This window comes from Artemia sp. Qi Xiang Cuo, chromosome 7 (genome assembly GCF_049724085.1).
Source record: "Artemia sp. Qi Xiang Cuo chromosome 7, ASM4972408v1, whole genome shotgun sequence".
Taxonomy (NCBI): domain Eukaryota; kingdom Metazoa; phylum Arthropoda; class Branchiopoda; order Anostraca; family Artemiidae; genus Artemia; species Artemia sp. Qi Xiang Cuo.
This window is the reverse complement of record NC_142800.1, coordinates 36,788,232-36,814,609: the sequence shown is the minus strand read 5'-3', so window position 1 is coordinate 36,814,609 and position 26,378 is coordinate 36,788,232. Positions and strand designations below refer to the sequence as shown.

The window sequence follows — 26,378 nt, the reverse complement described above, 5'->3', positions numbered from 1 at the left end:
GACGTGTTTCGTGGCTGTTTTCTTTGATACAGTATATAGCGATGCCTGCATAATGCACTAGTACCTTTATAACTAATACGCCGTCTTATCGCGTATTCTCCCCCTTTCTAAAATTATGCTAAGTTTCTTATGCTAATAAATCTTGATTGGTAGCATTCTACTTCTTAAATTTACAGGTTTGTAAACTTATAGGGTCGCCCTATTCAAATTCGTCAAGGAGGGGCCTTTTTAACCATTCCACCATTCAATTGGCATCTCTATTTTTGTAGACGAAAACAGTTGCGCATGCATTATGAATGACAAGTCCTAATTGATTTATACGGGTAAAACGAATTCTACACCTTGGTAACTTATGCACAAATTGTTGCCGTCATCCTTTCCTTTATCAGTCTCCTTAATAGTAGATAGAAGATGGTTAGTAGTGACCCCATCTTCTTTTCCTTTCAAATCAATATCCATTCCAACATTGTAAGTGGGTATCCTACTAAGATCAATAAGAACAATAGAATAATCTTCTATAGCCTTGTTAGCACCATCCGTCTCATTTACGTTATAATTTTATTTAAATTTTGGAAAATATGGTCCAAATTGGGGGAACTAACCCACACCAAAAACTACTGTGCATTAAACATAGTAAAAAATCATGAGCATAAATACATTACATAACTTTACTTAGAAAGGATACATAGGGGTTGGGCTATGCCCCCTAGATTTAAAAAGTACTGTTAGAGTGTTTTCGTTAACAATTTTTTTTTTAATATCTTCGCGGAAAAATAAAAAAAGGACTAATTGCCACCCCTTTTGATTTTGAAAAATACACATCGTCCCCCCCGCTAAATTTTCCCTTGACACCACTGATTTGACGTTACCGTTATTTGCCAATTAATACAACTCGCTACAAGCCGAGGGGTTAGCACGCTAGACTTAAAATCCTTTTTCCATGAGGAAAGGGGTTCGAGTCCTGGTGCCGCTGGTTATTTAGTTTTGAATTGAGATCACTGCCGTGACTCTGTAAGCTTAGCCAAAGTCGATCAAGCTCTAAATGGATACCTGAAGAAAGCTGGGGAAGGCAAACAGGAAGGGAGTGCGAAAGCACAGGATGGCTGCCTCCAAATACACTTCCTGGCTGAAGGGCCGTGCAACGGAGATCAGCACTGCCGGTAGGGACTGTAAAGTCCAATGCCGTATTCTTTATCGTCGTTTTACCTTTCACTACACCAATTAAGGCCTCAGTTTTGGCATCACTTGGTCGACCTAAGTGATTTTTTTGCCCAGACCAGCAAGTGATACTGAGCAAATACCGTTTTATGGAAATGTAAACACAACTTTCTTACAACCTTCCTTTACAACTTCCTTATTTTGAAGATTGATTATTTATGTTTCCTTTAAAAGGAAAGACTCCAAGGTTTCCAAGGATTTAACTTACGTTAATTATTCTGTAAGTTAACAGTTTCAAAAACAACGACAAGAGGACATGACAAACTAAATCGCTCAATCCTCTTCTCTTCTCTTTTTTACGTTTCAAACAGTTCGTGGTAACGAACTGTAAGTAAGGAGCGACCCGGTTCAATGGTAACCGAAACTCTAAAAAACGGGATTTTGATACCAATAGATACATCAAAAGAATCAGATTTTAATTCTGATTTCAAATATATAAGTTTCATTAAGTTTAATCTTACCCATCAAAAGTTACGTGCCTGAGAAAATTTGGCTGATTTTCGAAAAAAGGGGGAAAGATCCCCTAAAAGTTATAAGACCTTAATGAAAATTCCACCATCATATTCAGCGTATCAGAGAACCCTACTGTAGAGGTTTCAAGCTCCTATCTACAAAAATGTGGAATTTTCCATTTTTTGCCAGAAGAAAGATCACGGATGCGTGTTTATTTGTTTGTTTGTTTGTTGTTTTTTGTTTTTTTTTCCCCAGGGGTGATCGTATCGACCCAGTGGTCCTAGAATATCGTGGGAGGGCTCATTCGAAAGGAAATTAAAAGTTCTAGTGCCCTTTTTAAGTGACCAAAAAATGGAGGGCACCAAGGCCCCCTCCCACGCTCATTTTTTTCCCAAAGTCACCCGATCAAAATTTTGAGATAGCCATTTTGTTCAGCATGGTCGAAAATATGATAAAAATGTCTTTTAGGATGACTTGATCCCCCAAAGTCCCCTGGGGGTGGTATTAAATTTATTTTATTTAATATTTTTTATAATATTTTTTTTTTTATGGGTTTTTATACTTCCTTTTTGTGTGGATTTTTTTTCGGGTTGGTGGGGGAAGGAGAGGGTCGGGGGCTAGATAGAAAGATCTTTCCATGAAGGAAGTTTTCATGGGGGAAGGGACATTGCTATGAAGGGGGCGCCGGATTTCCCAGCATTATTAAAGAAAAAGATCAGGAATTAAATAAAAAAGAACAAGTTTTTCAACTGATCAACTGATTGTGATTAAGAGGTCATTTTTAAAGAACTGGAAAAAAAATTCGAACTATAGTTTAAAGAGCAGGGTATTGACTAGGGGGTGAACCCCCTAATATACGTGTTAAAAATTTATGAATATAGAAGTTCGTTACGTAAGTTAATTCTAAGTTACGTATATTTATTACTAATAAAAACTTTCGTAAATAAAATTAAACAAGTTTCGAGAAAGCAATTTAACCAAATATAATATGCAAATTTTGTTTTAATTATTCATGTACGGTGAGCCAAAATCAAAACCTGCATTAATTCAAAAACGTTCAAAAATTAAATAAAAAAAACAAGTTTTTTTAACTGAAAGTAAGGAACGACGTTAAAACTTAAAACGAACAGAAATTATTCCGTATATGAAGGGGGCTGTCCCCCTCCTCAACGCCTCGCTCTGTACGCTAAAGTTTGACTTTCTCACAACTCTATTTTTTTAAACAATAAAAAAACTTTAGCGTAAAGAGCAAGGCGTTGAGGAGGGGGACAGCCCCCTTCATATACGGAATAATTTCTGTTCGTTTTAAGTTTTAACGTCGTTCCTTACTTTCAGTTAAAAAAACTTGTTTTTTTTATTTAATCACGATAAAAACCCAACGCAGAACATTAATGTGCGATAACCATGTGTATGTGCCGTTTAAAAACATAACTTGGCTAAAATTATATCTTTTTTCAGTAAATTCTGATCCAAAGTTGAAACGTAAAGTTTTTTTTTCAAAATTAATGGTCAAAATAGCCAGCAAGGGGTAAAGAAAGCACAATGTTTCAATTCTGTCTATGAATTTATTTTATAAAATCTTATATTAAACATTCTTAGAGATCAGTTGTAGGATAGACAATAATAAACTTAATAAAACAAAACAAACAACGAAACGAAATTTTAGTGACTGTAAATTGTTACAAGCTAAGTCGCCAAGAGGAGGGGATAAAAAGAGGCCGGAGCCTTATATGGCCTGGGAGGGTTTGGATGAAAACTGTATATAGTTCCCTGTGGAGAAATGGGGCCAAGAATCATGTAAACTGTGCCATTAGCTCTTAAAGCCAGTGGCACTAATTGGAGACAGGGGGAGCAGCTGTCCCCTCTCTATAATTTGAAAAAATCTCTTTTTTTCTTCATTTTTTTAATCAAATTGTATCTTTATTGCTGTGTCTTCAATAAAAAAATAAAAAAAAAAAAATCCTTGCTCTCCTCTACGTTTTCATAAACTGGTGGCATTGCATGAAAGCTTTCAGTGCAACTGCACTTAAGTATCTACAGTGAAAAGCGACTCCAAAGGTGTGACTTAATTGTCCTGTGATTTATTTTAGCTGGATGATATAAAAGTTTTTTTTCAATGGATGGTTTTCCTTGACTTTTATTCTACTTTCAGGTTTTTGTGTCTTTTGTCAATGGGTCACCCAGCATAGGAGATTCCCAGCCGAGCAGAAAAGAGCAAGTCACCAAGGCAAGTAATTTATACAAATCGTGAGTTATGTTAATATTTATTTAAGATTGAATGATAAGAAACTAAAAGAATTCAGTTTAAAACTGTGGACGGCATTCCATCTGAACACTTTCTTCACTCAAGCCCAAATTTGGCCCAGATCTGAGTCAAACTACGGCTTGAGTCTTGACTTAAGTTCATCCTCAAAATATGTATATATCCATGAAACGTGTTCTTCTATTGTAGAAATGACCCCCATTCCCCGGAAATGCATTAATGCGTTCATAGACCATTTTGGGTTTGTAGGTAACAACTAGTTTAAAATAGAAAGACTAAAAACTTTGCCAGTGCAATTGATGCCACACAGTGGTGTATTTTTTTTCCTGAAAATACTGCGAAATCTATGTACAATTTACGATGGGCGTAACCAGTGATGCCAGGTGTATGACTTTAGATTGCGCACCAAGGGAAGCGAAATTGCGCCATCGTCGCATTTTCGCTATATACTTTTTGGGTGGGGTTCGAAATTCAGGGAAAATTAGATCTTGCGGGGATGAGTTAAAAAAAAAAAAAAAAGGAATCAGAGACAATATTAACAGATAGTGTGAATTTTGCTTCTCAGAATACTAGAACTCAAAATTGGTAGGATTCAGTCTTCATTGCTTCATTGACAGATTTCGGCACCATATTCTGAAATCTGAAACATTGAAGCATTTTTTACTCATTACATGCGCTTTTGTGGTTGAAATTTTCTCTTCTCAGTCTCTGGCTTGACAAGAATGATATATTCCTTAGTTCTCGGGTATGTCAGACAATTGAATAAAAAAGGGAATTAAAAAATACTTGCCAATATCTAAGGTGGTATTTTACATTACTTTCTGGCTAATATGCTGAATTATTCCCTATCAACAATAGAAATTGTGATTAAAGAACTAAAAAAAGAAATGGGTACTCAGTATACTGGTCTTGCAATATAGATAAGTTATACAAAAACGTGGAAGTTAAAGGTGAATTTGACAAAGATGACTAATAGATAGGATTTTCTAATGTGGAACTAAAGAGAAGCATGATTCTTGAAGGTCACATCTCTCCAAAACGTCATTTAGGTAAGTGACATCAAAGTTTACTTCTTTATACTATGTTTTTATGACATTGCAATTCTAAGCTGCAAAAAGATATAAATTCTCAAACTTAGTTATGAGAACAAAATGTTTTTTAGCTTTCAAAATATAAATTAGAACGACCAAGTCAAAGATAAGAAATTAGACCAGCCGTTACTAATGCAGCTATCTATAAAATTGCAGGCTAAGATAGGGAATAATTTAAAATTTAGGTCGTCATGGAGTCTGGAATGCGATATGAGAATCCCTACGGGGTTCTGAAAATTCCACCTGTCTTTATAGACAGATTCCTGAATCTGTCACTAGAAGTTGTCAGTAAACAACAAAGTATAATCACCTACGGAACAAGTACTGACAAAACCTATCCTCTCCACACAAAAAAAGTGACCCTTTGTCCGCGTCTCCGGAGACGATTCCATACCTATGCGAACCTGGCAACTACATACCGTAGTTACACAATTCAATTCAACTTAGGAGAATAGATTGGCTTATTGGCTCGGACTGATTAAGTAGTACAGCATTTTGCGTCTAGAGGCGCTGAGGTACGCGGGGTCACTTTTGGAGAGTTCTTTCAGTACTTGTTCCGTAGGTGATTATACTTTGGTAAACAATAGACTAAAATTTTGAGTTTTGTCATTGTTATTACTACTACTACTACTAACAAACTCACCGCAGCACCAAGCTGCCTGAGGCCAACACAGCTGCGCACGCTCCTCCTCTACCCCAATCTATTCAAAGCCTCCCTTTTTACACCCGCCCACGAAAGTAGTAAGAGTATATAAGATTCTAAATACACATACAATTAGACATATAAGATTCTAAATACACATGAAAAAAATACATGGAATTGCGCAAGGAAAACCCACGCGTGTGTCATTACACTTACACGTGAACATTTTAAAAAGCTGGCAAGGTTTTTGTTATTGATAAGGATTGCACAAGAAATTTCATAAGAATGTGCGTCGTAACTTCACGTGGATTTTTTTTTTTTTTTTTTTTTTTTTTAAGTTGGCATGGTATAAAGTGGTCCAACATGTTTTGGGAGCATAGTAGAAATTATGTAACTCAATCCAAGTGGTTTTTGAGTCAACATCCATTTTTTAAGAACCAATAATAGACATTAGTGCTTGCTCAATATACGCTAACTCGAGTAGTGATTGGTTAAAAATAAAAGGAATGGTTTTTTATTCGTCCTTGAAATTTCGTATGAAATGTTAATTCGTTAGGATTTAATTTTCATTACGGTTTGGTATATTCTAGATAATACACCGAATATTATTAACTTTGGAACAATGGATCCGTCAATTTTCAATGTGAGTACAGCTTACTGAATTTCTTAATTTATTTCCAAATAAAAATCATTTTACCAGTAAATTCAAATTTCAGGGGCATAGGCCCCCCTCCCCTCCAACCATACAAACCCAAACAATAAGATAAGTATACTCGTTAGAAAACGCAAAGTACGAACTTTTTTCTATTATGTAAACAAAAACCCATCCCCCACTGCTCTGTTTACGAGCATAATCATGTAGTTTTATTTATCTCGTTCAAAATGTTCCATTTCCCAATTGTGTATTTAAGATATTTCGTCTTTTTCCGGTCTAAAACCGCATGTGTTTATAATTAGTGAAAAGGGGTCTTTTTGGAGCGAAACTTCACACGACTTATCGCATAGATTAATGCAACATGTCTTTGTGATTCAACACACATTCACAAATAGATTGTAAAAAAGGACAATCAGCCAGTTATGTAAATATGTAAATGAAGCGTTGACATCAATGAGTGAAACTTGATATTTATGTTATTTTTCTTGTGGAGTGTAATTAAGAATACTGTTCTGTATGGTCTGTTGTTTTTTTTTGTTTATAATAAAATAATTATTATTATACATATACTGATAATTAGTAATCAAAATGTTAATATTATTTGATTTATTAAAAATTTTGTTCTGGCTTTGGGAAGGTATATGGGTTTTGCGCCCAATTTATTTTAATTCCTGCTCGTTTTGAGTTTGACTCGGTTATTTATTGTAATTTGTTTTCGGTTTGGGTTTCATTTATTTATAGATGCTGATTAGTGGCAGTTTCACGCTTGGTAGATTATTTGATTTTATTTTTGCTCATTTTTTGTTTAATGGAGTTCTTTACTTTTCTTTGAAAAATTTATTTTGTAGAAAAAGTTTTTTTAATTAATTACATATAGTATTGGTTATTGGGAAGCATAAAGACGTTTTCAGGGGGGATTTTTTCTAGGGTGAGGGGTTGGGGGTTAGGTGGGAGGATCTTTCCATGGAGGGCGCTCTGGATTTCCCAGCATTATTTAAAAAGCGATCGGAAATTAAATAAAAAAAAAGATTTCAGCTGATAGTAAGGAGCAACATTAAAACTTAAAACGAACAGAAATTATTACCTATATGAGGGGGTTTGCCCCCCTGGTCAGAACCTTGCTCTTTAAGATAAAATTTTTTGTGTAGTACTTTCAAAAGAGCTATTTATTCTAATTAAATGCCACTGGTGATTTAGGGTTCATTCTTGAAGAATTGGAACAAAGTTCAAACTATAGCGCAAAGAGCGAGGTACTGACGAGGGGGCAAACCCCCATATATACGTAATAAATTATGTTTGTTTTAAGTTTTAATGTTGCTCCTTACTTTCAGTTGAAAAGAATTGTTTTTTTATATAATGTTAATTAAGATTTACGCGCAGTAAGTGTATTGTATTTATTTATTATTTTGAAGTTATGTTTTACGTGTAAAAAAATGTGCCACCTGCATGAGCGCAGAAAAATTTACTGAGAGGAAAAGAGGGGTTCATGGGTGTACCAATGCTTTTTTTTTACTTTGTTTTACCCCAAAATTTCACTTTAGAAGCTTTTTTAAATATTTCTAAAGCACGACAAATAACAGAATTATCTTTAGAGCACTATTTATCTGTAAAAGAGGGGTCATTATTTCCATGATAAATTTCTATTCTTTTTTTTAAAGGAGGAGGAAAATTCATACATTAATTCCCCCCTGAAAAGAGACCAAGATGGGGCCATACCATATTGATAGAAGCTGCAAGACTATCCATCATGAGATTTGCGAGCTCTATTACAAGTTCTCTGGACCAGCCGGAACCATCTGCTGCCAGTGTTAGCCTTGCACAAACTTCTATGTAACCGGGCAGAAAATTCAAGAGTGACTGGATGCTTTCTCATAATGCGTCAGTCTTGTCTACTCAAGATTGTAAGGGGGTCCCCCTTCATGCTGTGCCAGGGGCTTCAGGCATACAAGTGCAGTCTGAATTTGTAAATGTATGTATTTTACCTCTACCTTATACGTAATTATTTGCTTAAAAAAAATGCTAAGAGGAATTGAGTTTTGTGGATGATATGGAAAAATGGTACGTGTTGAATATTAATATAAACTGACGACTAAGAAAAATACTTCACTATTAGTAAAACTTTTGTGTTTTTCTGAACTTTCTTAAGTTGGAGTGACTATTAAGTCTAAATAATTCTAGGAGGAATTGAGTTTTGTGGATGGTATGGAAAAATGGTACTTATTAAATATTCTGTTAAACATATGAGTAGAAAAATGCTTCACTATAAATAGGGCTATTACTTCTTTCTGGACTTTCTGTGTTGGGGTTAACTATTTAGTTTAAGTAATTCTAGAAGGAATTGAGTTTAGTGGGTGGTACGTAAAAATAATGCGTGTTAAATGTTCGGGTAAAAATACGACTTAGAAACGCTTCACTATAAATAAGGCTATTATGTTTTTCTGAACTTTCTGTGGCGGGGGTAGCTATTTACCTTAAATAATGCTAGGAGGAATTGAGTTTTGTGGGTGGTATGGAAAAATGGTACGTATTAAATATTTAGATAAACATACGAGTAGAAAAATGCTTCACTATAAATAAGGCTATTACATCTTTCTGAACTTTCTAGGGCGGGGGTAACTATTTAGTTTAAATAATTCTAGGAGGAATTGAGTTTAGTGGATGGTACGGAAAAATAGTACGTGTTAAATATTCGGGTAAACATACGAGTAGAAAAATGCTTCACTATAGATAAGGGTATTACATCTTTCTGAACTTTCTGTGGGAGGCGGGGGGTAAGTATTTAGTTTAAATACTTCTAGGAGGAATTGAGTTTTGTGGCTGATGTGGAAAAATGGTAGGTGTCAAATATTCAGGTAAACACACGAATAGAAATGAACATGATTTTCCAACTTTATGAAATAATGCTTATTGCACATAGAAAATAGACCTTTTTTCTATAGATTAATGAAATAGCAGTGCCATGGAGCCATGAAACATCAAAATTTACTGGACCTGAACCAATTCTAGCACCACCAATGGAGTTTAGAGACGAACCTCCATTAGTTCTAGACAATATGGAGTGACATAGGGGTTTTCTTAATGATTTTTTTTGGGGAAATGGCTAACCTAAACAACATAAACTATGACACGGACTTGTTGGAGGACCCGGAGTAGGCGGATAGATCTAGGCTTGAGCATTTAGGGGATGTTACTAGTGTATCTGAACCGGGTCCTCATAAAGAAATCCCATCCCAGGACAATACAGGCTGGCTCGATCAGCTGTCCCCAAACACCTTGGAATACGTACTAACAGGCCTAGGGGACTTCATGCCATCTCCATCCATTGCAATTGAACAGACTGGGGGTGATGCTATTGACAATTCTATGTCATCCCCCACCATACCGCTTAATGATATACCTATTGCTAGTAATAGTAGCAGTAATCTAGCAACAATAACACAAGTATCCCCTCTTCTAGATTTTTTTCTATCTAACTCCGCCTTGCATCACACAAAGGTCTACAGCGCCAATTTCGGTGACCCCTTCAACTCTCTCATGTCGGGGTATATAATAACAGATCCCTCGGTCATTACACATTTATATAATAATAATATTCGCGACGTTCTTCAACCACCAAGGGGGGTAGGCTGAAGGAGCGACAGTTTTAAAGCTTCAATGCAACTAAAAATATTTTTTTTAAATGACAATTCTGGAGAAAAACATTCGAAATACTTTCACAAAGAGAAGTTGGCAACCCACCCGCATTTATCAAATTATGGGGAGGTTTTTCTCAATTGGGCTAATAGTACTCAAAGTAAGTGGGAAAATTATAACGAGGGGGGTAGTGGGTCTGTTCTTTTATTTACTGAAAGCTTTAATGCTAATATTTGTAGATTCAAAAAGGATTTTATTGTAAGAGGTGGGCATAGGGAAAGGGCTGTAGTTTTAAAATATCATTCAGTTTTAGAGGGAGGTCGGGGGATAAAACGAATCTTTTTCGATACGAGGTTACAGTGTTTCAAGTATGCATTTTTAATTGCTGCATACAGACCTCTCCGCAATAATGCCACTAAGAAAAAGTTGGATGAAATGGCAGTTAATGGTTGGGAGGGTTCAAAGTTCCCCAAAGTAGATTTTAATTGTTTAAATGGTCAATTTCCCGTGACACTAAAAGGAATAGATATTTTGGAGCGGGCTAATGCACATTTAAAGATTGGTGTCACGGTGTTAAAGGTAAAGCATCCCATGAAATACTGTAAATTTCCTGGATGCCAGGTTGCGGAGACGGTGAGCAGAAAAAGGCTGATCTCACACTTTAAAATTCTCCAAAAAAAACTCTTACAGAGCAATAAGATCACTTTAGACTGTAAATTGAATCTGACAGACGTGTACGATTCGTCAAATCCAAATCATGTTTAAATAAACAAGGTCACTGGGGTCTCTTACGCTCACGCGCAACGAGATTCCAATAATACCATACAAGTGCTGGATGTAGTTGAGATGTTGGGCAGCGAAGACTTCATGCGCTTGGCATTGGTCAGTCTAATCAAAACAGCGAACGGTGCAATTTCGCGCCTTCGTTATACAAACTATCCTATGCTTTTATCACCAGATGACATAACGGCTATTAAAAATCGTAAAATATGTTGGGTTTGCAAGGGACAACTTGTTGCTGGTGGTGGGAATGGGGGGAGGAGGAAGGTGATCGACAACGATCATTTGTGGCAGAAAATTATATCCGGAGGGAATAACTTTAGAGGGGTAGCACATCAGTCATACAATTTAAACGTTAGACAGCAATATTTCGTACCTGCTTTTATACACAATTCCAATTACGATTTAAAATTTATTTTACCGGCGTTGGGCCGAATTGCCAAGGGCGGAGTTGTAGATCACGCATGGATAGATGGTTCTTTTTTATATAATATCATACCCAAATCGTCGTAAAAGCCACTACTGCTAAAATGCACTCGGAAAACAGCAGACAATAGTAACACGCGCCTTAATAGATTATTTTTCGTACTAATTCAGTTTTTTTCCTAAGTTTGAAAGTTAGCCGTTACAGGTGTAGAGAAGCGACAATTTTAAAAGTTTCCCCCTCCTCACACAGTAATTATCTGGTGATGATATGTATGATTTACTAACTTGTAAGGGCAAATATCCATATTTATTACAACTCGGCCTCGAGGCTAGATGAGGTGTCATTACCGCCCATCGAAGCTTTTTACAATTCTCTTACTGAGAGTGAGTGCACCACTAGCGACTACGAATTTGCTAAGAGGGTTTGGGCAAAGGGTGGATGTAAAAATGGGTGGGATTATTGTAAACTTTACTTGGCCAGTGACGTACTCACTCTTCTTTCACTCTTCTCACTCTTCATTGTGTGCAAAAATACGGATAAAATCTATGGGGAATTTGGGTTGGATTTAGGTTATTATTTTTCCACTCCACATTTGGTGATGGACTTGATACTTAAAATCAGCAAAGAAGAAATAGGTCTGATCACCGATGTTGATCAGCATATTTTTGTATAGAGATCAATGAGCGGTGGGTATGTTTTTCACAGAGATCGTATCATAAAAACTGATCCTACTGGACAGCACACCAATGAAAACTCAGACACAAATTTTTTGGATATGAATTATCTTTACCCGTCGGCAATTTCTCCCTACTGTTCGCCGTGTTGCAACTATAAATGGCTTGAAAATCCTTGTGCTTCGAATTTCCCCGACATTGCCAGTGTTGAGGAGAATGGGGGACAGGGATGGTTTTTTGAAATTGACGGTGAAATACCCATGGAAATCCATGACTCGGTAAAATACTTTGTTTTTAATTTATCATTAGTAGAGGATGGGAGTATGCACTGGGTACCTTCAAAACAAAAACTAATTGCCGACCTCAACCCGAAACAGAATATCGTCGTTCATCAAGTGCCACTGATGTGGCTCGTGTCCAGTGGTTTGTAGGTCATAAAAATTCATAGAGTCCTCCAATTTGAACAAAAGCCCAGCATGAAAACATTCATTGACACCATTGTTAGTAAACGTTCACAAGTGAAAAATAAAGTCGAAAAAGAAGTCTGAAAACTTATTTTGAACTCAGCTTTCGGTAAAATGTGCGAAAGCGTACGAAACAGAAGTCGATGTGACATTGTAACCAACGCCACAGATTGTGCTCAAATCATTGCAGATCCAAACTTCACATCGTTCACAATCATAGACTCTGATATGGTGCTCCTACACCATAAGAAAAGAAACAGTGTTTTAAATAAAAATATTTCAGGCGGGAGTGAAATAACGGAAACATTCGAGAAAATCATATTGTCGTTGTATTACAACGTATGCAATATTCAGTGACCGATTAAAGGACAAGTTCATAGGAATTACGGGAACACTTAATCACCCCTGTTAAAAGTCCAAACTGAACACCTATTGAGAGATTTGAAAAATAGCAAGTACGTTAGCTCACGAATGGACTACACTAATTGGGATGAATCCCGCTATCCAGAGCTAGTGAAACGCCAGGCCCCAAATCAATTGTTAATGCTAAAATCTTAAACGGGTAGCGATCTGATATCCAGTTGTGTGTTTCCTGGGCCGAAGGTATACTGTGTGGAAACGCACAACAAGGATATCAAACAAGTTTGGAAGGGGGTACCTACACACTTTATAAAAAATAATTACGATGTGAGTGTCTATAAAAACTCTGTGGAACGTAGTTTAGTGCCAAGAGAGAAAGTCATGGTGATTCGCTCTTTACAATTTAAAAACTACACAGATAGAGTTGTGAAAAACACCTTGTCGGCCATATCAGACAATATCTTTGTACTTGAGGATGGTGTTAAGTAACTAGCATACGTACATTTTTTAGTTACCGACCTAGTTGAATTTGTGGAGTACAGAAAACAGCTCAGTCTAGAAAAATCACCTTAAATTCATTTAAAAAAAAAGTACAAACTGTGTGGGAGGTTTTTTTTGGGTAATTAAGGGTTTTTTTTTAATTCTTTTTTCTATATCACAAACAATTTTCTATGTGTGTGTGTGTGTGTGTGCAAGGCAGATCAATTTCCACTATTTAATGCCCCCGGGCCCGCCACAGTGGGCCCCCCACTTCCCGGCCCCGCGGCGCTTCCCGGCCCGCCGCAGCGGTCCCCCGGCCGCCACAGCGGCCGCCCCCGGGGGGTGTGGGGGGGGATCCCATACCAAATGCTGTAAATAAAAGTGATATTATTTCAAGTGCATTATTCTAATAAAAATGTTGTATTTTTTTCCTATAAATAAATAAAAAAAAGTGTATTTATTTAAGTGTTTTTTCTAGTGCCTATGTAAATGTTGTATTTTTTATTATAAATAAATTAAAAAAGAGTGTATTTTTTCATGTTTAATGTGCTTCCAATGTAGTATTTTTTAAGTATTGTTACTTTTTTATGCGTATAATAAAAGAAAATATGATTCTTTATTCGTCTTCTTCTTCTCATTATTATTCTTGAACGGAGTAGTAGTAGTAGGGAAATTATTTAGTCATTAGACAGCCATAGTCTACAGTTAGTTGTCTAGGTGAACTGTTGAAGGGACAATGTATCAATTTAAAACACTATTCAGATCATGTCTACAGGGGCCTTTAATGTCAGGCAAAACAACACTCTTAACTAAAATACTTGAAAATTGTGCAACAAGGTTTTTAGAAAAGGCGAAAAAAATCTAATCCTACTGCATTATTTGGCAAAAATCTTATAATAAAATAAAAGCAATTGGCATGGCGGGACTGGTACAGATACAATTCATACAGGGACCTGATGATTTCTCCATTATTGAACCAAACTCTTGGCTGATCACTAACGATCTGGGTGAATCTATTTAACAATGGTCCCAGGAAATGCTACAACTGTTCACTGTTCGCTCTCATCATGAACAGCTTTCCGTTACTCTGGTTCTACACAATCTCTTTCTTCAGAGCAAATGTATGTGAACACTTGCATTGAATTGCACCTACTATATAAAATACACAGTCGTTCGTGATTCTAGCTCTCTAATAACCCTCAATAAATACATCACTCCAGGCGCTACCCAATTTAGTTTCTCAGCGTACAATCAGGCACCTAATAAAACCTACGGCTACATCCTATTGTGTCTTAATCAAAATACACCCGAGGATCTGCGTGTAGTCACAGATATTTTCGACAATGAAATTACAGTATATCTCCCCGTGAACACTAAAAAGACCTATTAGTTGCTATCATGACACTGAAGAAACTACATGGAAACAGACAATTGTTTTCAGTTCTAAGCACTTCAAAACCCTCGCTTAGGAAAGCCATACTCAAACATGGTATTGACAATGATTTCATTAATCTAATATCTGAACTTTGTTTAATTTTGACGGAGGGCAATGTTCAACTGCCAGAAGTAGTTAAGCAACAGGCAAATGAACATCGTTCCATTGTACGTACATTGGCCTCTAAAAAGAAAGGAAAGAATTTTAAAAGGAAACGACTTCTTCAGGCGGGCGTTAACTTTTTCACACTTTTAATGCTAATACTTTAAGGACTCGAAAATCGCTTTCCCTAGAGAGAGAATGGACAAACCCTATAAATTAACTCTGATAGAACTCATTCTTTCACCCGTGGAACACTTTGAGAATTATCTGAGTAAAGTCATCTATAACGAAAATTTTGAGGATGATAAAAAACTACTTTTACTTCAAGATGCACCTCGCCGAGTGGACAAACATAAGCCCTATCGGACAAGGACCAATGGTATTGATCACAAAAAAGAATCATCTCCTCAGGATTCTTCTGCTGGAACACAATTAAAGAAGGAGGAATTGGATTCAATTGTATTGAAAACTGTAGATCTAATGCCCCACTCATATCGTGAACAAAGTAAACGACTCCTAACTTATCTCATGGAAAGTGTTCAAGATCAAGATTCAAGTTGAGAGCAATGGGAGAGGGATTAAAATTCAGGGCAAGAGCTATAATCTGATTGATTTAATCTATGATATGGTTACAAATCGTAAAGGACTATTATCATTTGACGCTCATCTATACAACTTTCTAAATACATTAAACTTCCCCAAAAGTCTTATTAGCAATAGACAAATTCTAAAAAAATTAAATGAACATGCATCAACAACAACACCATTAAAATATGATCATGAAGAAGAAGAAGAAGATTTTAAATCAATCTTGGAGAATACTGGCACACCTAGTGGAAACTTAACAATGGTGGCAAGGAAAAAATAAATACATATCATGTAACCACTATCATCTACAATTTTCATACAAGAGGGTTGAGGGCATTACTCTACTTGTTTATGCTCAAAATGGTTGAAGTTCTGAAAAGTGCTTATATAAATATTGGTGAAGCAGGGAGTTTAAGTTCAACCACCACTCTTTCTAAAGTCACTGGTATTCACGCTAAAATTGTACAAGACTACCTACAAAATGAATCAAGCTACACTCTGCATAGAAATCATAGACTTCGTGCTAATCAATATCAAAAAACTAAAGCCTTTTACCCATTGCATATAATGCAAGCAGATCTCCTGACTCTATAAGAGGTTCACCAACGTCACAATACACCGTGCTAGTACATTCTACTTGCAATCAGTGTTTATAGTCGTTATGCATATGCAATTCCATTGCTATCAAAGGGAGGCGTTGAAGTTGATCAGGCCATTGAAAGTATTCTCGAACAGGATTCATATAAAAAAAATCAAACGGATCGCGGTAGTGAATTTGTTAATCCCTATGTTGCAAAAGTACTAGTGAAATATAATACACTGATCTATCTTAGTCATAGCCCTATAAAGGCTGCATTGGCCAAACGATTGATAAGAACTATTCGACTTTTAATTTCAAGATATTGTACATTGAAAAATACACCGGTTTTTATTCATGATTTAGATAAAATCATGTTGATTTATAATCAACGACCTCATCGATCATTGTCCAACTCAACCCCAACGGAAGTTCATCATTCTGATCATGATACAATTGACACCTTTCTTAAACAGAATTCCAGTGAAACGAATGTCAAGAAAAAAATAAATTCAATGTTGGCGATACTGTTCGAATTAATAGAACAACTAATGTTTTTGAAAAGGGGACTTACTTGTGGTCCACAGAACTTTTTAAAGAGGCAAAAATCCTAGACACTAAACCCATAACTTATCGCCTGCGAGATACCAAAGATGAAGAGATTCTCGGCGGCTTTTATGACTATGAACTACAAAAAGTGAAAAATAATAGTGAAATCTATCAAATTGAAAATATATTAAAGACACGTACTCGCAAGGGTAAGAAACAGCTGATTGTCCTTTTTTACAATCTATTTGTGAATGTGTGTTGAATCAGAAAGACATGTTGTATTAATCTTTGCGATAAGTCGTGTGAAGTTTCGCTCCAAAAAGACCCTTTTCACTAATTATAAACACATGCGGTTTTAGACCGGAAAAAGACGAAATATCTTAAATACACAATTGGAAATGAAACATTTTGAACGAGATAAGTAAAACTACAGAATTATGTTCGTAAACAGAGCTGAAGGGGATTGGTTTTTGTTTACATAATAGAAAAAGAGCGTACTTTGCATTTTCTAACGAGTATGCTTATACTATTTTATGGGTTTGTATTGTTGGAGGGGAGGGGGGGCCTATGCCCCTGAAATTTGAGTGTACTGGTAAAGTGATTTTTATTTGGAAATAAATTAAGAAATTTAGTAATCTGTAATCATATTGACACTTGACGGATTCATTGCTTCAATGTTAATAATATTCGGTGTATTATCTAGAATATATCAAATCATAATGAAAATTAAATCGTAAGGTATCAACATTTTATACGAAATCTCAAGGATGAATAAAAAACCAGTTCTTTTATTTTTAACCAATGACTACTCGAGTTACCGTATATTGAGCAAGCACCAATGTCTATGATTGGTTCTTAAAAAATGGATGTTGGCTCGAAAAACACTCTGGTTGAGTTACATAATTTTGACTATGCTCCCAAAACATGTTGGACCACTGCCAACTTAAAAAAAAAAAAAATTATCCACGTGAAGTTACGAGGCACATTCTTATGAAATTTCTTGTGCAATTCTTATCAATAACAAAAACCTTGCCAGCTTTTTAAAATGTTCACGTGTAAGTGCAATGACACACGCTTGGGTTTTCCTTGCGCAATTCAATGTACTTTTTTCATGTGTATTTAGAATCTTATATGTCTAATTGTATGTGTATTTAGAATCTTATATACTCTTACTACTCACGAAGTTCCCATTTCCTTTAAATCTTTTTTTATGACGTCCTCCCACCCCAGACGAGAATACCCTGCTTTCCGTTGAGCCCTAAACGGATTGCCGAAAAGAACAATGTTCGGTAGTATTTTCTCTCCCATTTGCAAACCGTGTCCTAACCGTCTTAAACTGTCATTCATCATGACCATAGAAATCCAAGTTGGACAACATTTTTCGTATAGCATATTTTTTCAAATATGGTCAGTTAGCCAGATGCTCAGAACAATATTTGAGCAATTTCTCTGGAAAACATCTAGCAAATCTTCATCCACTTTTCGGAGCGTCCATGCTTCAGAGCCATATTTGACCACTGTCATCACTGTAGCTTCTAATATTCTAATCTTGGTTTGCAGACTTATCTTCCTATTCTTCCAGACTTTTTTTCACTGCGAAAAAACACCCTGAGCCTTGGCTATTCTATATTTAACATCTTCTCTGCTCCCACCATCAGTAGGGTAAGAGGTACCATTTCTACGAGACATATAGCAATCTCCATGTTATTTGCGTACGCCCCCGTACCAAACAGGTTTTTCTGGTAGAACCTTATACTTTGCAAACGCCCCCGTACCAAACAGGTTTTTCTGGTAGAACCTTATACTTTACGTACGCCCCCGTACCAAACAGGTTGGGTATAATCTGTTTTGGTTCAAGTTTTTCTGACACAATTAACTGAATTTCTATTTCATGATATACAAGTTTTTTTTAGGTTAAATCCGTGGTCATTCATCTGTAAGTTGATTAGTAGGTTTTTTTTTTAACTTGGCTCATAGGTTTTTAAACCTATTACTACGAACGCTACATGCATTTCATTTTTGGAACTAGGAGCGAGATTGTGTGATGCTATCAGACTGGTTTCGTTTCATGGGTTCATTAATAGAACGACTAATGTTTTTGAAAAGGGTAATTACTTCTTTAGTTTACGAGATTTGCGAATTTTTTGCGAAAAGGTATTTGCGTAAAGGTATTGCGATGGTTAAGAATGCCTCATGGGTAATTAAAGAATGGGATGATTGCATCAACAATACAAAGAATATGCTCAGATACTTAATAGATTTGACGCCTACAAGAGACATTGGTAGAAGGTATTAAATAGATTAATTGAAAAGTAACGATAGAATGACATTGTGACTTGACCTAGCTTTACCTCGCCTATGTGGTCTGTATAATACACAAGTGATGATTTGCACAGTGTTGTCAATTTTAAATAGTTTAGAAATAAAAAAAATTAACAAGAAATGTCTGAAAAGTGTTTTGAGGGAGTTGAGTTGCACGAGGGTTCAGTTACATGCGGATTCAGTTACACGGGGATTAGTTAAATGGGGTCGAGTAGCACGGAGGTTCAGTTGTACAGGGTTTCGGTTATACAGGGGTTCAGTTACATGAGGGGGTTCAGTTGTACGGGGTTTCGGTTATACAGGGGTTCAGTTATTTTTTCTGATTTTGTGTGTTTTCGCAAGGAAATAACTGGTCTTTTAGCAAACTTAGCCATAGCTACCTGAAACTCTGCATAAATATCTTCATTTTTAATCTAATTGCATAGCTACTAAAGGAACATTGAACATTTTTTCTGATTTTGTGTGACCACCCGACACCCCAAAGACTCCTGAGCCTCCATTATAATACTTTTTAAGGCTTTATTATATCTTTTCAGAACAAATTATTATTTTAGGGAATTATTTCGGTGAAACAGTTAGAGACATTTTAAGAGGGTTGTGAGGTCCCTTACCACAACCCCAAAGGGCTCCGATCCCCCCACCCTAACCCCGAAGGAAGCCCCCGGACAGCAAAGGTTCTCTGGACCCCCAAAGGACCCCCGGCGCCCCGATGCCTCCTGAGTCCCCCATTATAATACTTTTTAAGGCTTTATTATATCTTTTCAGAACAAATTATTATTTTAGGGAATTATTTCGGTGAAACTCTGTGGTCGTTATAATACACAAGTTCCATTTGAACGGTGTTGTGAGGTCCCTTACCACAACCCCAAAGGGCTACGATGCCCCCACCCCAACCCCGAAGGAAGCCCCCGGACAGCAAAGGTTCTCTGGACCCCCAAAGGACCCCCGGCGCCCCGATGCCTCCTGAGTCCCCCATTATAATACTTTTTAAGGCTTTATTATATCTTTTCAGAACAAATTATTATTTTAGGCAATTATTTCGGTGAAACAGTTAGAGACATTTTAAGAGATGATTTTAGAAAAGGACTTGAGGGTGAAACTCTGTGGTCGTTATAATACACAAGTTCCATTTGAACGGTGTTGTGAGGTCCCTTACCAGAACCCCAAAGGGCTCCGATGCCCCCCCCCCAACCCCGAAGGAAGCCCCCGGACAGCAAAGGTTCTCTGGACCCCTAAAGGACCCCCGGCGCCCCGATGCCTCCTGAGTCCCCCATTATAATACTTTTTAAGGCTTTATTATATCTTTTCAGAACAAATTATTATTTTAGGGAATTATTTCGGTGAAACTCTGTGGTCGTTATAATACACATGTTCCATTTGAACGGTGTTGTGAGGTCCCTTACCACAACCCCAAAGGGCTCCGATCACCCCACCCCAACCCCGAAGGAAGCCTCCGGACAGCAAAGGTTCTCTGGACCCCCAAAGGACCCCCGGTGCCCCGATGCCTCCTGAGTCCCCCATTATAATACTTTTTAAGGCTTTATTATTTCTTTTCAGAACAAATTATTATTTTAGGGAATTATTTCGGTGAAACAGTTAGAGACATTTTAAGAGGGTTGTGAGGTCACTTAACACAACCCTAAAGGGCTCCGATACCCCCCCCCCAACCCCGAAGGAAGCCCCCGGACAGCAAAGGTTCTCTGGACCCCCAAAGGACCCCCGGCGCCCCGATGCCTCCTGAGTCCCCCATTATAATACTTTTTAAGGCTTTATTATATCTTTTCAGAACAAATTATTATTTTAGGGAATTATTTCGGTGAAACTCTGTGGTCATTATAATACACAAGTTCCATTTGAACGGTGTTGTGAGGTCCCTTACCACAACCCCAAAGGACTCCCATCCCCCCACCCCAACCCCGAAGGAAGCCCCCGGACAGCAAAGGTTCTCTGGACCCCCAAAGGACCCCCGGCGCCCCGATGCCTCCTGAGTCCCCCATTATAATACTTTTTAAGGCTTTATTATATCTTTTAAGAACAAATTATTATTTTAGGCAATTATTTAGGTGAAACAGTTAGAGACATTTTAAGAGATGATTTTAGAAAAGGACTTGAGGGTGAAACTCTGTGGTCGTTATAATACACAAGTTCCATTTGAACGGTGTTGTGAGGTCCCTTACCAGAACCCCAAAGGGCTCCGATCCCCCCCCCCCCACCCCGAAAGAAGCCCCCGGACAGCAAAGGTTCTCTGGACCCCCAAAGGACCCCCGGCGCCCCGATGCCTCCTGAGTCCCCCATTATAATACTTTTTAAGGCTTTATTATATCTTTTCAGAACAAATTATTATTTTAGGGAATTATTTCGGTGAGACAGTTAGAGACATTTTAAGAGGGTTGTGAGGTCCCTTACCACAACCCCAAAGGGATCCGATCCCCCCACCCCAACCCCGAAGGAAGCCCCCGGACAGCAAAGGTTCTCTGAACCCCCAAAGGCCCCCCGGCGCCCCGATGCCTCCTGAGTCCCCCATTATAATACTTTTTAAGGCTTTATTATATCTTTTCAGAACAAATTATTATTTTAGGGAATTATTTCGGTGAAACTCTGTGGTCGTTATAATTCACAAGTTCCATTTGAACGGTGTTGTGAGGTCCCTTACTACAACCCCAAAGGGCTCCGATCCCCCCACCCCAACCCCGAAGGAAGCCCCGGGAAAGCAAAGGTTCTCTGGACCCCAAAAGGACCCCCGGCGCCCTGATGCCTCCTGAGTCCCCCATTATAATACTTTTTAAGGCTTTATTATATCTTTTCAGAACAAATTATTATTTTAGGGAATTATTTCGGTGAAACTCTGTGGTCGTTATAATACACAAGTTCCATTTGAACGGTGTTGTGAGGTCCCTTACCAGAACCCCAAAAGGCTCCGATCCCCCCACCCCAACCCCAAAGGAAGCCCCCGGACAGCAAAGGTTCTCTGGACCCCCATAGGACCCCCGGCGCCCCGATTACTCCTGATTCACCAATTATATTTATTTTTAAGGATTTATTATATCTTGTCAGAACAAATTATTATTTTAGGGAATTATTTCGGTGAAACAGTTAGAGACATTTTAAGAGATGATTTTAGAAAAGGACTTGAGGGTGAAACTCTGTGGTCGTTATAATACACAAGTTCCATTTGAACTGTGTTGTGAGGTCCCTTACCACAACCCCAAAGGGCTCCGATCCCCCCACCCCAACCCCGATGGAAGCCCCCAGACAGCAAAGGTTCTCTGGACCCCCAAAGGACCCCCGGCGCCCCGATGCCTCCTGTGTCCCCCATTATAATACTTTTTAAGGCTTTATTATATCTTTTCAGAACAAATTATTATTTTAGGCAATTATTTCGGTGAAACAGTTAGACATTTTAAGAGATGATTTTAGAAAAGGACTTGAGGGTGAAACTCTGTGGTCGTTATTATACACAAGTTCCATTTGAACGGTGTTGTGAGGTCCCTTACCAGAACCCCAAAGGGCTCCGATGCCCCCACCCCAACCCCCAAGGAAGCCACCGGACAGCAAAGGTTCTCTGGACCCCCAAAGGACCCCCGGAGCCCCGATGCCTCCTGAGTCCCCCATTATAATACTTTTTAAGGCTTTATTATTTCTTTTCAGAACAAATTATTATTTTAGGGAATTATTTCGGTGAAACAGTTAGAGACATTTTAAGAGGGTTGTGAGGTCCCTTAACACAACCCCAAAGGGCTCCGATACCCCCCCCCCCACCCCGAAGGAAGCCCCCGGAAAGCAAAGGTTCTCTGGACCCCACCAGGACTCCCGGCGCCCCGATGCCTCCTGAGTCCCCCATTATAATACTGTTTAAGGCTTTATTATATCTTTTCAGAACAAATTATTATTTTAGGGAATTATTTCGGTGAAACTCTGTGGTCGTTATAATACACAAGTTCCATTTGAACGGTGTTGTGAGGTCCCTTACCACAACCCCAAAGGACTCCGATCCCCCACCCCCACCCCCAAGGAAGCCCCCGGACAGCAAAGGTTCTCTGGACCCCCCAAGGACCCCCGGCGCCCCGATGCCTCCAGAGTCCCCCATTATAATACTTTTTAAGGCTTTATTATATCTTTTCAGAACAAAATATTATTTTAGGCAATTATTTCGGTGAAACAGTTAGAGACATTTTAAGAGATGATTTTAGAAAAGGACTTGAGGGTGAAACTCTGTGGTCGTTATAATACAGAAGTTCCATTTGAACGGTGTTGTGAGGTCCCTTACCAGAACCCCAAAGGGCTCCGATCCCCCCCCCCCAACCCCGAAGGAAGCCCCCGGACAGCAAAGGTTCTCTGGACCCCCAAAGGACCCCCGGCGCCCCGATGCCTCCTGAGTCCCCCATTATAATACTTTTTAAGGCTTTATTATATCTTTTCAGAACAAATTATTATTTTAGGGAATTATTTCGGTGAGACAGTTAGAGACATTTTAAGAGGGTTGTGAGGTCCCTTACCACAACCCCAAAGGGATCCGATCCCCCCCCCCCCACCCCGAAGGAAGCCCCCGGACAGCAAAGGTTCTCTGAACCCCCAAAGGACCCCCGGCGCCCCGATGCCTCCTGAGTCCCCCATTATAATACTTTTTAAGGCTTTATTATATCTTTTCAGAACAAATTATTATTTTAGGGAATTATTTCGGTGAAACTCTGTGGTCGTTATAATTCACAAGTTCCATTTGAACGGTGTTGTGAGGTCCCTTACTACAACCCCAAAGGGCTCCGATCCCCCCCCCCCAACCCCGAAGGAAGCCCCCGGACATCAAAGGTTCTCTGGACCCCCAAAGGACCCCCGGCGCCCTGATGCCTCCTGAGTCCCCCATTATAATACTTTTTAAGGCTTTATTATATCTTTTCAGAACAAATTATTATTTTAGGGAATTATTTCGCTGAAACAGTTAGAGACATTTTAAGAGATGATTTTAGAAGAGGACTTGAGGGTGAAACTCTGTGGTCGTTATAATACACAAGCTCCATTTGAACAGTGTTGTGAGGTCCCCTTACCGCAACCCCAAGTTGCTCCGATCCCCCACCCCAACCCCGAAGGAACCCCCCGGTCCTCAAAGGTTCTCTAGGCTCCCAAAGGGGCTCCCGGCGCCCCAAAGACTCCCGAGCCTCCATTATAATACTTTTAAAGGCTTTATTATATCTTTTCAGAACAAATTATTATTTTAGGGAATTATTTCGGTGAAACAGGCCCTCATAGGTGTTTGTTGTCTGAAACCTATAGTTTGGGATGAATAGTTTGCTATTTTAAGCTTTTCTGAGCTAAGGTTTCTTAGTATTTCATAGGTGTGTGTTGTCTGAAACTTATGATTTGAGGTATGTAATTTGCTATTTCCGACTTTTGATAACCAGATTTCTTAGTCTTTCGTAGGTATGTGGTGTCTGAAACCTATGATTTGGGATGTGTGGGTTGCTATTTTTTGACTTTTCTGAGCTGGATTTCTTAGCCTTTCGTAGGTGTGTGTTGACTGAAACCTATGATTTGGGAATGAGTGGTTTGCTATTTTTGACTTTTATGAGTTAGATTTCTTAGAATTTCATAGGTGTGTGCTTTCAGAAAATTATGGTTTGGGAGGTGTAGTTTGCTTTTTGGACTTTTCAGAGCTAGGATTCTTAGTCCCTCATAAGTGTTTGTTGTCTGAAACTTCTAGTTTGGGATGAGTAGTTGGATATTTCAGACTTTTCTGAGCTAAGGTTTCTTAGTATTTCGTAGGTGAAGCTTCCACGTCCGTTTTAAGTTCACCAAGGCATAAAAAATTTAAAGTTCAGTTCTAATTTTTCCATAGAAGATAGGAAAAGTTATACTATTATTGTGATTATTTTCTATGAAGATAGAAAGTTTTACTTTAATTCTAAATTTTCTTAAATTCAGTTCCGACTTTTCTCAAAGAGATGAGAAAATTTAAAGTTCAATTCAAAATTTTCTCAACGAAGTCAAGGAAAGTTCAAGTTCCCTACTGAATTTTACCAAAGAACACAATTCAATTCTAATATATCCAGAGAAAATAAAAATCTTCCACTTAAGTTCTTTATTTCACAAAGACATAAAGAAATTTAAAGTTGAATTCTAAATTTTTCAGTGGAAGATAGAAAAAGTAATACCATACTTGTGAATATTTTCACGGAAGATAAAAAGTTCTAGTTCAATTTTAAATTTTCTCAATGAAGTGAAGAAAAGTTCAAGTTCCCTACTGAATTTTACCAAAGAACACAATTCAATTTTAATTTATCCAGAGAAAATAAAAATCTTCCACTTAAGTTCTTTATTTCACAAAGACATAAAGAAATTTAAAGTTCAATTCTAAATTTTTCAGTGGAAGATAGAAAAAGTAATACCATACTTGTGAATATTGTCCCGGAAGATAAAAGGTTCTAGTTCAATTTAAAATTTTCTCAACGAAGTGAAGAAGAATTCAAGTTCTCTTCTGAAATCTACCAAAGAACACAATTCAATTCTAATTTCTCCAGAGAAAATAAAAATCATCCACATAAGTTCTTTATTTCACAAAGACATAAAGAAATTCAAAGTTCAATTATAAATTTTTCGGTGGAAGATAGAAAAAGTAATACCATACTTGTGAATATTTTCACAGAAGATAAAAAAGTTCTAGTTCAATTTAAAATTTTCTCAATGAAGTGAAGAAAAGTTCAAGTTCTCTACTGAATTTTACCAAAGAACACAGTTCAATTATAATGTCTCCAGATAGAACAAAAATCTTCCACTAAAGATCTTTATTTTACAAAGACATAAAGAAATTTAGAGTTCAATTCTAAATTCTTTGATGGAAGATAGGAAAAGTAATACCATACTTGTGAATATTTTTCCGGACGAGAAAAAGTTCTAGTTCAATTCAAAATTTTCTCAACGGAGTGAAGAAGAATTCAAGTTCTCTTCTGAATTTTACCAGAGAACAAAATTCAATTATAATTTCTCCAGAGAAAATAAAATTCTTCCACTTCTGTTTTTTATTTCAAAAAGACATAAAGAAATTTAAAGTTCAATTCTAAATTTTACGGTGAAAGATAGAAAAAGTAATACCATACTTGTGAATATTTTCCCGGAAGATAAAAAAGTTCTAGTTCAATTTAAAATTTTCTCAACGAAGTGAAGAAAGTTCAAGTTCTCTACTGAATTTTACCAAAGAACACAATTCAATTCTAATTTCTCCGGAGAAAACAAAAATCTTCCACTTAAGTTCTTTATTTTACAAAGACATAAAGAAATTCAAAGTTCAATTCTAAATTTTTCGATGGAAGATAGAAAAAGTAATACCATACTTGTGAATATTTTCCCGGAAGATAAAAAGTTCTAGTTCAATTCAAAATTTTCTCAATGAAGTGAAGAAGAATTCAAGTTCTCTTCTGAATTTTACCAAAGAACACAATTCAATTCTAATTTCACCAGAGAAAATAAAAATCTTCCACTTAAGTTCTTTATTTCACAAAGACATAAAGAAATTTAAAGTTCAATTCTAAATTTTTTGGTGGAAGATAGAAAAAGTAATACCATACCTGTGAATATTTTCTCGAAGAGATGAAAAATTTTAAATACTGTTCCAATTTTTTCACAGGAGATAAAAAAGTTCAAGTTCTCTTTGGAGTTTTACCAAAGAACACAAT

General features: G+C 37.4%; 1 protein-coding gene across 1 annotated transcript in view; it reads left to right on the top strand.

The window, feature by feature from the left end:
* LOC148950225 (uncharacterized) overlaps positions 1 to 26,378 on the top strand; it is an 84,202-nt gene that overhangs the window by 26,788 nt on the left and 31,036 nt on the right. The window contains exon 2 of the mRNA XM_089091516.1: positions 3,824 to 3,898. Within this exon, the coding sequence (XP_088947642.1) occupies positions 3,824 to 3,898 (75 nt within the window). The remainder of the gene's footprint in view (positions 1 to 3,823; positions 3,899 to 26,378) is intronic.